The 14,975-nt window shown below is 40.4% G+C and overlaps 2 protein-coding genes across 11 annotated transcripts in view; one reads left to right on the forward strand and one right to left on the reverse strand.

The window, feature by feature from the left end:
• LOC134876948 (clathrin coat assembly protein AP180-like) overlaps positions 1-10,121 on the forward strand; it is a 26,080-nt gene extending 15,959 nt beyond the window's left edge. For 2 of the 10 annotated variants that reach the window (XM_063902227.1, XM_063902234.1), the window contains 8 exons: positions 172-246; positions 2,878-2,943; positions 5,067-5,153; positions 5,883-5,944; positions 6,748-6,801; positions 6,944-7,000; positions 7,112-7,223; positions 8,678-10,121. In XM_063902227.1, coding sequence (XP_063758297.1) covers positions 172-246; positions 2,878-2,943; positions 5,067-5,153; positions 5,883-5,944; positions 6,748-6,801; positions 6,944-7,000; positions 7,112-7,198 — 488 coding nt within the window. In that variant the 3' untranslated portion in view covers positions 7,199-7,223; positions 8,678-10,121. The remainder of the gene's footprint in view (positions 1-171; positions 247-2,877; positions 2,944-5,066; positions 5,154-5,882; positions 5,945-6,747; positions 6,802-6,943; positions 7,001-7,111; positions 7,224-8,677) is intronic. The other 8 variants (XM_063902229.1, XM_063902237.1, XM_063902228.1 and 5 more) reach the window with 7 other exon arrangements.
• Positions 9,367-14,047, reverse strand: LOC134876950 (serine protease 23-like). Its single transcript, XM_063902238.1, is given in 3 exon segments — positions 9,367-13,355; positions 13,907-13,923; positions 13,925-14,047. Coding segments are annotated over 3 exon segments (1,512 nt in total). The 5' UTR covers positions 14,009-14,047; the 3' UTR covers positions 9,367-11,944.
• Positions 14,048-14,975: the final 928 nt, after the last annotated feature.

A 14,975-nucleotide genomic window follows, 5' to 3' on the forward strand; every position in this document is an offset into this window, starting at 1 on the left:
CCTCCTGATTTCTTTATCCTCTATCCTCTCCTCTCTTGTATTCTTCTTTGTGGGTTTCATCAGACTAATGTGCACATATTGAAGGTCTTTCAGTTGGCTGTTTTGCGTGAAAGCATCCTCACCATTGTCAAGTGTTTGAGAGTTTTAATATTCCTGTCTCTGGGTGCGCAGATCTCTTTGATTCCATGCCAGACACGAGCTTCACCAAAGCAGAGCCCGCTCCCAGTGTTGACTTGTTTACAGCAGGTACCTTATTGCACCTACTCTCGTGCGCTCTCACTCTCATATCCTGTCTTGCCGTGCCTGTTCTTCAGCTTTGTCCTTGGCTTTGATCAGGGAAGGGGAATGAAAGGAAATGAGATTGCTCTCTTATGGGTCAGCGCGAAGCTATTGAGCTGCCTGAAACATTTACTGAATCACTCTTACCTACTTTCCTATTCCAGCATGTACTGCGTGCACTGCAAATGAGAAATGTGCATTATAATGAATCATGGTCAATAGTTTGTGTGTGTGTGTATGTGTTGTGTGAGAGTGTCTGGGCTCTAAACACCATCTCCACCTTGCCCTCCCCAGCGGATTTGTTCAGCTCCCCTGCCCCCATCCTCTCATCTGCACCCCCACCCAAAATTGACACGGGAGCCATCATGAACCTGTTCGGTGGTGGGTAACTCACGTGACTGCAGTCCTGCATTCACTCTGCCTCCCCTGGTCATGAACGCATCATCAGAGAAGAGGAGTAGAATCTGTTAAACTGATATTAATACTAGGCTCTATAAATGGTCCTAAATACTGGGTAGTTAAGTTGTTTACTTTCGGAAGGAAAACATTGTGAATTCTTTCTTCGTGTGTTGATCTTGGGGGTATGACAAAGCTAAGATAAAGCTTGATCATGTTGAAATAGTCAAATGATGTATGCACTTGGAACTTCGTTTTTTTTTGTTTTACTTTCCTCTTTTTTTGCTGGCCTATATGTCTTGAAAATGCACGTGCACTTTACTGCGACTGTCAAATGAGTATGGCATAATGCTGAGATGAGTGTACAGTGGGGCAAAAAAGTATTTAGTCAGCCACCAATTGTGCAAGTTCTCCCATTTAAAAAGATGAGAGAGGCCTGTAATTTTTATCATAGGTAAACCTCAACTATGAGAGACAGAATGAGAAAAAACAATCCAGGAAATCACATTGTAGGATTTTTAAAAAATTTATTGATAAATTCCTCGGTAAAATAAGTAATTGGTCACCTACAAACAAGCAAGATTTCTGGCTCTCACAGACCTGTAACTTCTTCTTTAAGAGGCTCCTCTGTCCTCCACTCGTTACCTGTATTAATGGCACCTTTTTGAACTCATTATCAGTATAAAAGACACCTGTCCACAACCTCAAACAGTCATACTCCAAACTTCACTATGGCCAAGACCAAAGAGCTGTCAAAGGAGACCAGAGACACAATTGTAGACCTGCACCAGGCTGGGAAAACTGCATCTGCAATAGGTAAGCAGCTTGGTGTGAAGAAATCAACTGTGGGAGCAATTATTAGAAAATGGAAGACATACAAGACCACTGCTAATCTCCCTCGATCTGGGGCTCCACGCAAGATCTCACCCCGTGGGGTCAAAATGATCACAAGAACGGTGAGCAAAAATCCCAGAACCACACGGGGGGACCTAGTGAATGACCTGCAGAGAGCTGGGACCAAAGTAACAGAGGCTACCATCAGTAACACACTACGCCGCCAGGGACTTAAATCCTGCAGTTCCAGACGTGTCCCCCTGCTTAAGCCAGTACATGTCCAGGCCCGTCTGAAGTTTGATAGAGGGCATTTGGATGATCCAGAAGAGGATTGGGAGAATGTCATATGGTCAGATGAAACCAAAATAGAACTTTTTGGTAAAAACTCAAGTCGTCGTGTTTGGAGGAGAAAGAATGCAGAGTTGCATCCAAAGAATACCATACCTACTGTGAAGCATGGGGGTGGAAACATCATGCTTTGGGGCTGTTTTTCTGCAAAGGGACCAGGACGACTGATCCGTGTAAAGGAAAGAATGAATGGGGCCATGTATCGTGAGATTTTGAGTGAAAACCTCCTTCCATCAGCAAGGGCACTGAAGATGAAGCGTGGCTGGGTCTTTCAGCATGACAATGATCCCAAACACACCACCAGGGCAACGAAGGAGTGGCTTCGTAAGAAGCATTTCAAGGTCCTGGAGTGGCCTAGCCAGTCTCCAGATCTCAACCCCATAGAAAATCTTTGGAGGGAGTTGAAAGTCCGTGTTGCCCAGCGACAGCCCCAAAACATCACTGCTTTAGAGGAGACCTGCATGGAGGAATGGGCCAAAATACCAGCAACAGTGTGTGAAAACCTTGTGAAGACTTACAGAAAACGTTTGACCTCTGTCATTGCCAACAAAGGGTATATAACAAAGTATTGAGATGAACTTTTGTTATTGACCAAATACTTATTTTCCACAATAATTTCAAATGAATTCATTAAAAATCCTACAATGTGATTTCCTGGATTTTTTTTTCTCATTCTGTCTCTCATAGTTGAGGTATACCTATGATAAAAATACAGGCCTCTCTCATCTTTTTAAATGGGAGAACTTGCACAATTGGTGGCTGACTAAATACTTTTTTGCCCCACTGTATCTGTGCATATGGGTGTGTGTTTACATTTTAAAAGACGATGCGTCCTGGTTTATTAAATGTATTGTGTATTCCTTTCTATCTAACTCCAAGCACTTTGTTTGACATTACCAGCGTGAAGCCGAAGGCTGACTATTACCCCTTCTTTGCCCTTATGCTGCGATGGGAATGGCTCATGAATCTACTTTGACCTGGCATGCCATGGTTTGGTATATTTTTGGGTTGACTTGCCAGAATCCACAGGAGGAGAAGCCACAGCCACTGCTGCTCCTGCTGCCCCCGGTGCTGAGCTCATGTCAGGTAAAAAAAAATCTAAATTGCTATTCTGCATGCATGTGTGTACAGTGGAAGGATTTCCAAAATGTTGAAATCTCTTCTGTGAAACAATATGCTGTAGTCAGGGATGGATTACCATGTGTGCATCCTAATCTTCAGTCTCAACTGAATCCTGAATTATATTAAGGTTCCGCTGCAGTTTTTCAACTACCGGAGAGCCCGGCCATGACTGCAGCTATTGTCCATATGTTTTCACATGATGCTATGGAAGCCCACAGGGGACTTTATTAAAATGAGAATGTAAACCTAAAAATTGAACTGTGCTTCCACAATAACATTATAATTTACACATACAGTACGTAGTGTATAATGTGTGTTATGTGAAAGTGGAGTAAAACTGAAAACTGGCACATTCCATTACTGTCTTCAAATAAAAAAGCTTCTTGATGATCAACTTTCAAAGGCACACCCCACTATACAGTGGACAACATATAAATATGTATTCCAATTTGTAAGTAAAGATGCGATACAAACATAAATATATATATATATATATAAAAGTGATTTACTCAGCAATATTTAAGTCAAAATTAAAATGACGTTTGATAAGACAGGCAGTACTAACAGTATGACATTATCATTTTAATAAATACCCCTGCATGCTTCTGTATACTCCTTATTATCCTTATAACATCATGTACTTCAGCCATTTATTTACATCTTCCTTTACCATTGTTCACAACAGTTTTGGCCAGAGAAAATTGTTGTTTTGTCGACTTGTGTCTATTAACTTTGGTAAAGGTTAATGAAATAGTTAGCTGTAAGCTTATTTACATTTTTGATGTGTTTATCTGCTGACTCAATCAGAACACTGAATCATAATTCAGTTAAAAGCTTGTGCATGACTAGTTTTAATGCTCATCTTTGGCTCAGTATTGAAGGAGAGTCACTGTTGAGTGCTAGATATTCAAACTACATCCATATATGGTCAAATTACCATCATCGGTGCATCACCTCATTTGCATAGTGCTGCTGTGGGCATTAGTCTCCGGGGGGAATTCCTCTAATCTGTGCCACCTTTCACTTTCACTGGTAACCCCGGTTACTGTTACCTTGGCAACATGATCCCTGCTCACCTGGTTACCAGTCATCTTCTGTCCAGTGCCCTTGGTCTTCAATTATTATATAACTGATGGTCTGCAATACAACTGCTTAAGGCTTAACTCTTTCTTTCCCCCTCTTTTTCTATCATTCATGCAATAAACTGTCACTGTCACTGTCACCTGCTCCTTTAAAACCTCATTGCATTTTTCTCTCTCTCTCTTTCTCTGGCATCTACGCTTCTTTTTTTTTTACTTTCCTCTCTCTTTCCCCCTTCCTCACTCTCTCCCTCTCCATCTGGCTCTTGGGCTGGCTCATTGCTTGCTTCCTGCTATTTGATTGGGTGAGTTTCCTTGCTCTTTAACACGCTAATTTCCCACAGTGCACTGCTGCATTGCAGTGGTGTAAGGCAAAGCTCAGCTGCACTGTCCCTTCCACCACGAGACGCCTGACAGTTACAGTGTGTGCAGTACTTCTCTAGCATTTAACCCAGCTTCATCTTAACTGCAGTGCTTTTGCCCTCATCATACTCTTTGCAGCAATTACATATATACAGCAAAAGCCCGAAATATTTCTAATTTACCAACAAGCACTGACAATATGTTTGTTACACTTTGCATGTTGTTATGATGGTGTAATGCAATTCTATTGGTCGCAAATATGGTCACAAATTCTGCTTTATATATATCCTTCATACATATTTTTTCAAAGTATGCCTTTGTATACCTTTGCCCATATTACAAATGAACATAGTAAAGCAGCTGACCTGATTGATGTCTCCTGACTTCATACAGGTTGCACTAATTGTCCTCATCTTATAAATAAATCTTTTAGATTTGATTACATATCTTGTTTTATGATATTAATGCTCAAGCGCATGCCAATGCGCCTCTCTTCCCACTGTTGTCATGGAGACATCTATTGGTTGTCATAGTAATCCCTAGTAGTAAGGAGGGTTGCAAGTGTGAGAATTGCTTGCATGTAAAGACGCTAATATCTCCCCTCCTCTCCCTCCTTGCCTCCTCATCCCATCCTTCCCCCTGTAGTATTTGATGGACTAGGCGATGTAATGAAGCCCACTTTGACCCCTCAAGGGGGGGATGTTGACACCTCCATGGCTAACATGGCAAGTAGTAAGTAGTGGTTTACATGTCATAGATATTTTAATACTGTGGAAACATGCTCATTTGCTTTCTCAGTGAGATGAGAAGATTGGAGAAGACTTTTAGAATAAAGACTGTTCACTGTGACCAGCACATTAAAGCTCATTAATCAATACATTATATCTTGTTTGTCTAATCAGTAAAATAACAAAAGTTTAAAAATGACAATTCTGCATTTTGTGGCATTGATCTTCTCATCAAACAACCTAGTAAGGGTATTTCTATATTAACTATCATTATTATTTTTATTTATTCCAGCGCTGCAACTAATGATCATTGTTGATTATCCTGCCAATTTCTTCTTTTCATTTATTGTTTGGTCTTCGAAATGTTTTGAAATTGTGAAAAAAATTAATTTAAAAGTTTCAGTGTATAAGATAATAACTAGAAATGTCTATTTTTGTCCATCCATAAAGATATTCAGCTTATCTGATATAAATGTCAATATCAGAAAGAATGAAAACAGCATTTTTTGCATTAAGAATAACTTAACCTAACTATTAATTGATTATCAAATGAGTTTGTCAGTTAATCGATTAGTAAAAACTGATAGCAAACTATAAGTCAAGAGTGAAAATCATCATTGTATTAAAATGAATAATGTAACTCTTATTTATCCTGTATGGTCATTATAATGTCAGTAAAAGAAAACAGTGATGTTGCAGTACCTCTCTCTCTCTTTCTCTCTCTCACTTCCAGATCTCTCAATGGGAACCCAAGCGGCAGCTCAGGTAGCTCCCCCCTGTTGGGGTGCCCCCATGGTAAATGTTGTCTGTGTCTTTAGCATGGAGTGGCGCCGCATGGCAGCGACAGTCAGGGCACCAATCACAAGCATTGCCTTCATCTGGCTCTCCAGGTTTCAGGTTGAAACACAGACCAGGAAACTAAGAGGGGTGGCAGTGGAGAAAAGATATATATATTTTCGAAACATATGCTAGTGGATTTTATGTAAGTCACCCGTCACATAGAATGTATAAAAGAGCACATGTGCTGACTGTAAATATAAATTCAAACCTAAAGTCAACATTCAAGCGGATTTCAACATGCAGTCTGGATCAATATAATTGTCTCAAATATCTACTGGAGAGTGATGAAGTGGAAAATATTAGCGCCGAATTAAGAACCTGTTCCTTTAGAACAGCTTCTTGTTCTTCTTTTAAGCTTATATTTTATTATAGCCTGCTGGAATTCAGTTTACATCTGAACTTATTTCAGTTGTTCAGCTGTCAACAACAGAAATGACAGTTTCATCAGAAGGCTACCTGCAAAAAGCTTCCTCTTTGCCCCTATAAATAAAAAATCATTGTGCATATGTAAATTAAGGACTATTATCAACTTTTAGGTAAAGTTAGGGCTCTAGTTGTGTCTTTTTTTTAAAGCGTGCCAGCTTTATTTGTTTGGTGTGTCTGTGTGTCTTCCCTATCATCTGTGTGTGGTACTGGTATTTCTTTACATGATGTATAACTTATTTTGACGTTTGTGTATTGTTTTGCAGTGTGCGTGTGTCTTATATGTAGTGTAGTAACATCCCAACTCGTCCTCTCCCTCCCCTCCACACCTTTAGACCGTACCAATGGGTGTTCCTCCTTTTATGGGAACTCACCCCTGCTACAATATGGTAAGACCACCAGTCCAGTATGGTGTAGTAATGTCTTAGTCTGGACATTACTAGACATTGATGGACAATTAGCCCTTTAGGTGGCCCTCACACCCATCAAATGGCAAATATTGTTTCTTACTGTCTTTTTTCCTCCCATAAGCCCGGGGCACCAGGAGGACCCATGATGCCCATGGCTAGGCCAGGCCCCGGAGCACCGGTAACACACTTGCTCTTAAACGGATTACACAAGATCAAGGGAATTTCATACATAAATGTTACTGCTGCTCTGGCAAAAAAGTTCAAGTGGTAAAACTAAATGTGTCTGCAGATGTCTCCCGGAGCGGCCCAGAGCCCAAGAAAGCCTGCACCCCCGAGGAACGCTCTTGATGACCTCAACATTAAGGACTTCATGTAGACCGACCGACCTGTAAAACTTCAAGGTATATGGAGCAGAAAAATACTAAGCTTCAATGTAAAGAGTTGAAGTGTATTTGTTTCGATTCATATCATGTTAAAGGTCCCCTATTATGTAAAATGCACTTTTGGATGTCTTTTATACATAAATGTGTCTCCGGTGTGTAAGTAGACTCTCAGTGCCAGAAAATACAATCCTGTCTCTTTTCTTCCTTACCCACATCTCTAAAAACAGGGGAACAAACGTGCTGATCCAGATTTGCCGTTCTTATGACGAAATAAGGAAAATGTGGGCTGGCTTTACTTTGAACTACTGACAACGTCCCACCCACATGACACGTCCCAACTTAGTCCCCAATATACAGTCGGCGAGCTGAATCCCCTCCTCGCAGCACCTCTGTGTATTCAGTAGGATGTCTGCAGGAGGGACTTAGAGTTGTTGTATATATAATACATAATGTCACTGTTCTAGAGGTAAACACCGAAGAAAGAACATGTCAAGCTATGTGCTGTTTCAGAAACAACCAAAACGTGTATCAGTATATCTCTTTACAGACAAAGGAGAGCTGCATGCTCTCCAAAAGGGCGCGGCCAGCTTCAGGTCAGCTCAAATTTAAAGCAACTGTCACAGAATCAGCACTTCAGGAACAGGGCTGAAATAGAGGGGTATGAGTCATGGCTACAATGGGTGATCTGTTTGGTATTTTGAGCAAAACACAGACATGTTTCATATAGCTATGGCCCTACAATATACTGTTTGAATATAGCATAATTGGGAACCTTTAAAGGTATGACGCAGAATCAGCTTGTGCACCCGACAACATTTGCAACATGGGAGACACTTTGTCTTGGATTGGCCTAAGAGATTAAGCATTATTAACAGTGAACTGGCATTACAAACTGGAGGTTTCCAAAGAAATTAGGCAAAAAATTGAAAAATGAAATATTGGTGGTCAGTTTTTCACATTGAATGTGTGTATAATGGAACTCAAATGATTTATGTAATGCTATCACCTTTCATTTATTTCGAGTTTTTATGGTATTCCTAACTGCAACCCATATAACATAATAATCTGATACAAAATGAAATGCTATACAACCCATGATATGTTTTTTATATATATAAATATCGGCATTAGAATGAGCTAAATTAAAAACAGCTATGCAAAAAATGCACCTCAAAGAAAAGAAAAGCTTTGGATTCAGTGCAAATAAGTGAATTGAAATAAGCAGTCTAAAATGTTAAATTGACATGAGACTAGTTTGTCTTCTATCTCTTTCTATTAAGTCCCCAAACTTAATGGAAATGCATGTTCATTGTACAAATGCCAAACATCTGACTTTTCTTCCAGTCAGAAAATAATTTTAGAGAACACATTTCTGAATCTCCTTCTCTGTCTGCCTTAGCCTAATTAGACTTCACCAATTTCTATTAAGAGCACGTTTTAATTAAGTCTCATTTTCTCTCCCTCCTCTGTAGGTTTGTCATTGTGTCTGGAGCTCTGTGGATGTGGATGTCTGCACTCCCCCCACTGCCTTCCCCTCCGTCATGCCCCTGCCCCTTCAGCCAACCAGCCATTACATCTACAATCTTTGCCCTCTGACCTCCTACCAGCCGCGACCCCTATAAAAAAAACCCCTGACCTTCTTATATCATGTTGTAGCACAACTGTGAATGTGAACCCTAGATACAGAAAAACAAATCTCTGTTTATGTGTGTGTGGGTGTGCGTGTAATTCAGTGTTAACCTTTACTTAATATACTATGGAAAAATGAACAAAAAAATAATAAATGTGTATTTAGATTCATTATGGATTTCCACATATCAGCTGACCTTGAAGGGTGGATAAATGTTGGTTTCTTTGCGCATCTCCCAGACGAGGACTGTGTTGTTAAATGTGGACTGTGTTCGGTGTGTGTAACTTCACTGGCCAACCCCCACTCACACTCCTCTACCCATGTTGTCCAAACTAATACTGAGCTATGTTTATGTCAACAAAAAACTTGGTTGTACCTATATCTGCTTGGCCATCCATCCGCCCACCTGTCTACTTTTTGGGAGAACAATTGTACCTGAAAACAACTGGCACTGCAAATCTGGACTTATCATTGAACACGTGTAATTATGTTCAGTTTCATTTTTTTTTTTCTTAAGGGATTGTCATTAACATGCAACAATGTGTGAACTCTGTTCAAATTGACATATGCATTTGAGAATATTTTAAATGATAGATTACACATATTTTCTTTAATCTTTATTTTGAGAGAAAAAAATGTATCATATATTTTTAGTTATGTCAAATTATATGGTTGAGAATATTGCAAGTAGACAAACAATTCCCCGCCTTTGTATATACCTCTCAATCTGTAATCAGAGGCAGTATCAGTGGAAACTTTGGCTGAGTGTTTACTGTTGCGCCCTCAGCTGGTGTGGAGTGGTATTTGCATACTGATTCTCTTGGATAATTTCTCGTCTCAGTCTCCTAAAATATGACTTAAAGTTAAGGTGGAAATCAAAGAGACAAGTAAGCATTTGTGTATGTGATTGGGATGTGGCCTCGGTCCTCTTTGAGTGAGGCAGCAGCGGTCGGTACATTTGATCGTGTATTGCCACTGGAAGTCTTGACGACTCACTGTAAAGCACTCAAGTATTTGCTGGATGTTCTGTGTGTTGTTTATTTCCAAAAGTGACTGTACCTTAATCCATTGTGGCATTAACAAAGTGTTGACAGAAAAACAAAGATGATTATGACACATAAAAAAAAATACAAAAAGAAAATGGATAAATAATGTTTGCTAAGTATTCAAATGAAGGCTGTGTTGTTTATTGGGGGGGTTTGTTATGGATGGCATCGTTCTTTTTCCCCTCACCCCTACCTGCATGTGAGTCCAAATGAGATGCAATAAAAGAAAAATACACTGATCCAAACTACCCTCACGGCTCATCACTTATTCAGCACTTAGCTCTTAACATTTTTATTTATTGGCATGAGTAATGTTTTGGACAACAACAAAAATGTGTTTGAGGCATGAAAATGTATGTTCAAAAAAGAATTACAACACAATATATTTCAAACATCAGAAAATACACGTTGTTTAGACCTTTATAAAGTCAAATGAGCACCAACAGGTTGTACCTGTGTATGATTACAAAAAAAGTGAACAAAGCAAAGTGTGTTCACTGTGAAACATAGAAAAGAAAAAAGAGGGTTTGGTCTCTTCCTTTACACAATTAGAGTTTTAGAGTTGTATAAGTTCGGTGTTTCGGATAAAGACAGAGAAAGAAAGAGGTAACAATGAAATTCAAATACTTTGTCACGTTCATAGCCATTTTAAATCATTCACAATATTTCCCACAGTCTCCAAATGAATTGCTAAATGGCTGATTAGTCCACATATCCAGAACCACATGTTATGTGTAGCCTTTCTGGATTATATGTTAGCCTGACAACTGTCACTCAAGAAGGTGAGCTGGTCTCAGATCACAATTCCTGGGCCAATATGTATAAAAGCTGCTAATAAATTGTGTCAAAGATAACAAAAAATAGCATACAGTAGTTTTGGTTTTGTCCTTGAGCCAGACCAACTCTGTAACTGGTCCACACCACCACTGTGGTAAATTTACAAATATTCAAAATGGAAAATGATCTTTGTTATAGAACCAACCTTATAAGACTAAGTTGTGTTCATAAGAGCCAGGGTCATTTGTTGTCAGTCTTTAACTATTGCCTGAAACTAGAAATCCTGAGTTTTTTATTGTACACACATGTATTACCAGGTAAACTTGACCTGGTCAAGGGAAGTCCCGAACTTCCCACTGGCATCCTTTAAAACATAGCTTCTACCACTTATTTCATTGCCAATATTTCACCAGGGCACATGATATTTTAGTCCGAACGTGCAGGCTTCAGTTACTCACGCTTTGGACTGCTGTAAGGACACAGCAGCCATCTTGGTCGAGTTTGAGTGACGTTCACCGGTGGGAGCTCTGGATGTTCGTGGCCACCTGGTGGCTGCTTCAAAGCAATGTCGGAATAGAGGCTTTTATATTTGTATTCTTCCGATTGAAAATGTAGGGAATATTCTCTATTTATCTCGAGCTCTCCAGGCATTTATGAATATTGAATATTCATTGTGTTGATTACTATGTCAGAGTTTCTGAGAGTTAACAGGAAACAGGTAAAGAGGAAGTATATACAGATATTTTGGAAATTGTAAATGTAGATTTCTAGTGTAATATCATTACACTTTTAAATGCTTTTCAAATTCAACGAACATTTCCACAACAATGGTGATGATGTGCAGTATTTTTTAGCTTTTTATTTGAAAAAATGTGTACTTAATGTACCTACAGACATTGTACGGGACCTCAACAGATGACATTTAAAAGGACTACTTTGTGAACTAATTTAAGAACAGCACATATTAAACTTGTTATTATAGCTTTTCACAACACATTTGCTAAAAGCATTCTTGCATCTTACAATATATTAACAGTATTGAAGCATATTATATTGGACACAATAACGATAGGTAAGCTCATGACAGTGTGCATAATGCAGCCATGACACATAACCTATAGGGGCGTGTTATTGGCTTTTAAGTGCCTGAGGAAGGGCATGATTCTAGTTCTTAATTGGCACTGCAGTTTGCTTTTAAGATTTGCATTTTATTAAGTTACTTTATACAAAAAAAGTGCTTTTATACACACCGGCCCAGGTCATTAAGTCTTTATTGTATCCCTTTGTCAAATCTCTTTACAGCGACTCGGATCTCCGTGGATCCAGTGACAGATCTGTGCATATTTGGGTGGTGTAATCCTCACTGCAACATTAAAGTCCCTCTGCTCACCTCCTTCCACCTCCACCCACTGATGACCTGAAAACACCCCAATCACTCTTCGCTGCCACTTCCCTTTCCCGCCTTTCTCTCCCACTTCCTGTCTCAGACGGATGTAAACGCCTGCACCTGTGGCACCTGGCTGCGCATCACAGTGCTGGTACATTAAATCGTGAGACTGGTTTGCCACTGAACAAAAACGGTACACCACCTTCTCGTTTCCACGTCCGTCCAGCAGGCTTTTGTCAGCGTCATAGCCTGAGAAGTGGATTCGTGCCAGGGGGGTAGCGGAAGGTGCCACTCCTAGCTTCATGTACTTTAGTTTGAGGGGTCGTCTCAGCTCTAAGAGAGCGTAGTCGTAGTCAGGGGATACGGATCTGGTGAAGCTCTTGGTTTGGATCCATCCTTGAGGGATTCTAGTTTGTTTAATGCGAGTCCAACGGAAGACAGGTTGCTTCCCAGGACCAGGACTACGTCGTATACGTTTCTTCCGTTTCCCTGCTCCTCTTAGAATCCTATGATCAACTACATCCTCCCTACTGTCTTTTCTTCCCCTGTGCCTCCTTCCTTTTACTTCCTTTTGCTCTACATCTCCATCTATACTATTCTGCTCCTCACCCTCCTCCATTATCTGCTCCTCACCTTTCTCCCCCTCTCGATTCACCCCACCTCTCCGCCGCCCTCCTCTCCTCCCAAGCTGTCTTCTTCTTTTAGTCTTGAGCTGCAACACTCCTACTCTCATCCTTCTGGTACTCTCTAGGTAGTCCTTCCCGTCATGGATGCAGTGTGCCGCTGTCAGCACGTGTTTCGGGGATACTAAGACTCCAGAGCAGCCTGAGGAGAGACGCACAGCAGTGGAAAAAGGATAGTTGGTGATGAAATGCGTGTCAGAGATCACAAAGCGTCCATCTGCTCCATAAATCTGCCGTTTCCTGCGGGTTGGAGCAGGGGAGTGGGCCGGTGTTCCTGTAGACGTCTGGTTGAAACCCTGCAAGACGATATCAGTATGCGTGCGAGTGCCATTCTCATGCATTGTCTCATATCCCAGAATCATCTCCTGCTCAGTTTGGTTCATAGATGGTAGGTGGCTTTGACACTCTATTCCACAAAGTGTTTTTGTCCCTTCGTTCTGCTCTTCCTCCTCCTGCCCCCTGAACAAAGGCACTTGTAAAGGCTGTGTGTGTGTGTCCAGCAGCAGTGGCAGGCTGTCTCTGGTCCACCTGTTTGCCTTGTTGCTCTCATCTTTACCAAAAACTGCAGAAATAGTCAGGGCTGCTGCAAAGACCAGCAGACACAGGAAGCGGTTGAGTCCCATTCCACTGAGAAGAAACAGAGACCGAGATATCAAATCAAAGATGTTAGAGGGGATTAACATGAACCATAAGTTATTTTTCTTTATCTATTAAGTCAAGCAAATAGAAAACCTTTCATGTACTTATAGTTCATTCAAGCATTGATGTTGGTTAAGCTTATATATCATGTGGCCGGCAGAGGGTGCACAATCCCAATCTTTAAGCAATAAAACTCTAAGCAGCTAAATGTTGTTATATTTTACTTTACCATGAGTTAAAACCTGAAGTACTACAGAACATCCATTAAAAATACAGCCAATACTATCATTATGACATGCTAATTCAATTTAAAGTGACATATATGAATTTTTTGACATTACTATTGACTATTTCTGATGTTAATATAGTGTAAAGGTCTAGTTATAAGTCGTATTAAAAGTTATGCATACAAAATACGTAATTCATTCTCACACATGGTAATAAAGAATGAGTACTGGTAAAAATACAGAATATATATTTTGTAACAATATTAAGAGGAGAGATTGTCAAGAAATACAAAAGTCTCAACCCTTTCCTACCTGCAAACCTCAAAAAAATATCCCAAAACTTGCAGTAAATGTTGTTTTTCTCATCAATAAAAAAACCTCTCCATCGAAACAGCTTCCAGCAGACTGGAGCATGAGGAGAAGCTGTGTGCAAGGTCCTCAGAGAAATCTACATCCCACTCTGAGGGAGGAAAAACAAAAAGGCAGAAAAAGGGGGAGTCAGCCTTAAGGGGGCCATAATTTAAGTTTTTTATCACGTGATGACATTAGAATTTGGGTCAAAAGTGGAGCCATGGGAATTGATTTTAGGATTTTTTCTCAGATTTTGCAAATATTTTGTTTACGTCAAAGATACCCAAAGAACAGTATCGCTTTCAATACAACAACATTTATTTAAATGTTAACCTATTTACAGAGAGAGCTACCAACAAAGCATTGTGCTTTTGTGGTCAGAAATGTAAGTTTAGAGTTGTGTTTTCACACTCACACACACACACACACACTGTTATGACATGGCTCAAAAAGGCCACAACAAAGGAGAGACACACCATGTCAATGGTAACAAAAGATATTTTTATTAAAGTAAGTCAAATTAAAGAAGTGCACAAATAAGTAAAGGATGAGGTGTGGACGTCAGTGGTATCAGTAGTGTAAGTGCAGGGTGAGGGTTGCATGGACGTGTATGTGTGAGGGTGTTGAGATGTACAAAGTAGAACAACTGAAGTAACAGTATACCAAACCAAAACCTGGTGCCTGCGGGAAAGAGCAGAGAGGAGCAGAGCAGAGAGTTAGTGTGGCAGGGAGACTTTAAGTAGCTACAGGGCACCGGGCCCAGGTGCCCTGAGTTACTGCAATCAAAGTTAGACATCCCACAGCCACACCCCCTCCAGACAAACCCACAGGGGCATCATACCCCCCCCCCCCCCCCTTAAGACGGGGGCCCCAAAGGGATCCTCGAAAACTCACATCAAAAAGTACAAAAACATCAACGCAAGTATAAATCTGACAGCCCCCTAGTGTACCAGAACCAGGAGACTTACTACCCCACCGGGGCACGAGAGAGAGCATCCGCCACCACGTTATCCTTGCCCTTAATGTGCCG

This window comes from Eleginops maclovinus, chromosome 15, assembly GCF_036324505.1.
Source record: "Eleginops maclovinus isolate JMC-PN-2008 ecotype Puerto Natales chromosome 15, JC_Emac_rtc_rv5, whole genome shotgun sequence".
Classification (NCBI taxonomy): domain Eukaryota; kingdom Metazoa; phylum Chordata; class Actinopteri; order Perciformes; family Eleginopidae; genus Eleginops; species Eleginops maclovinus.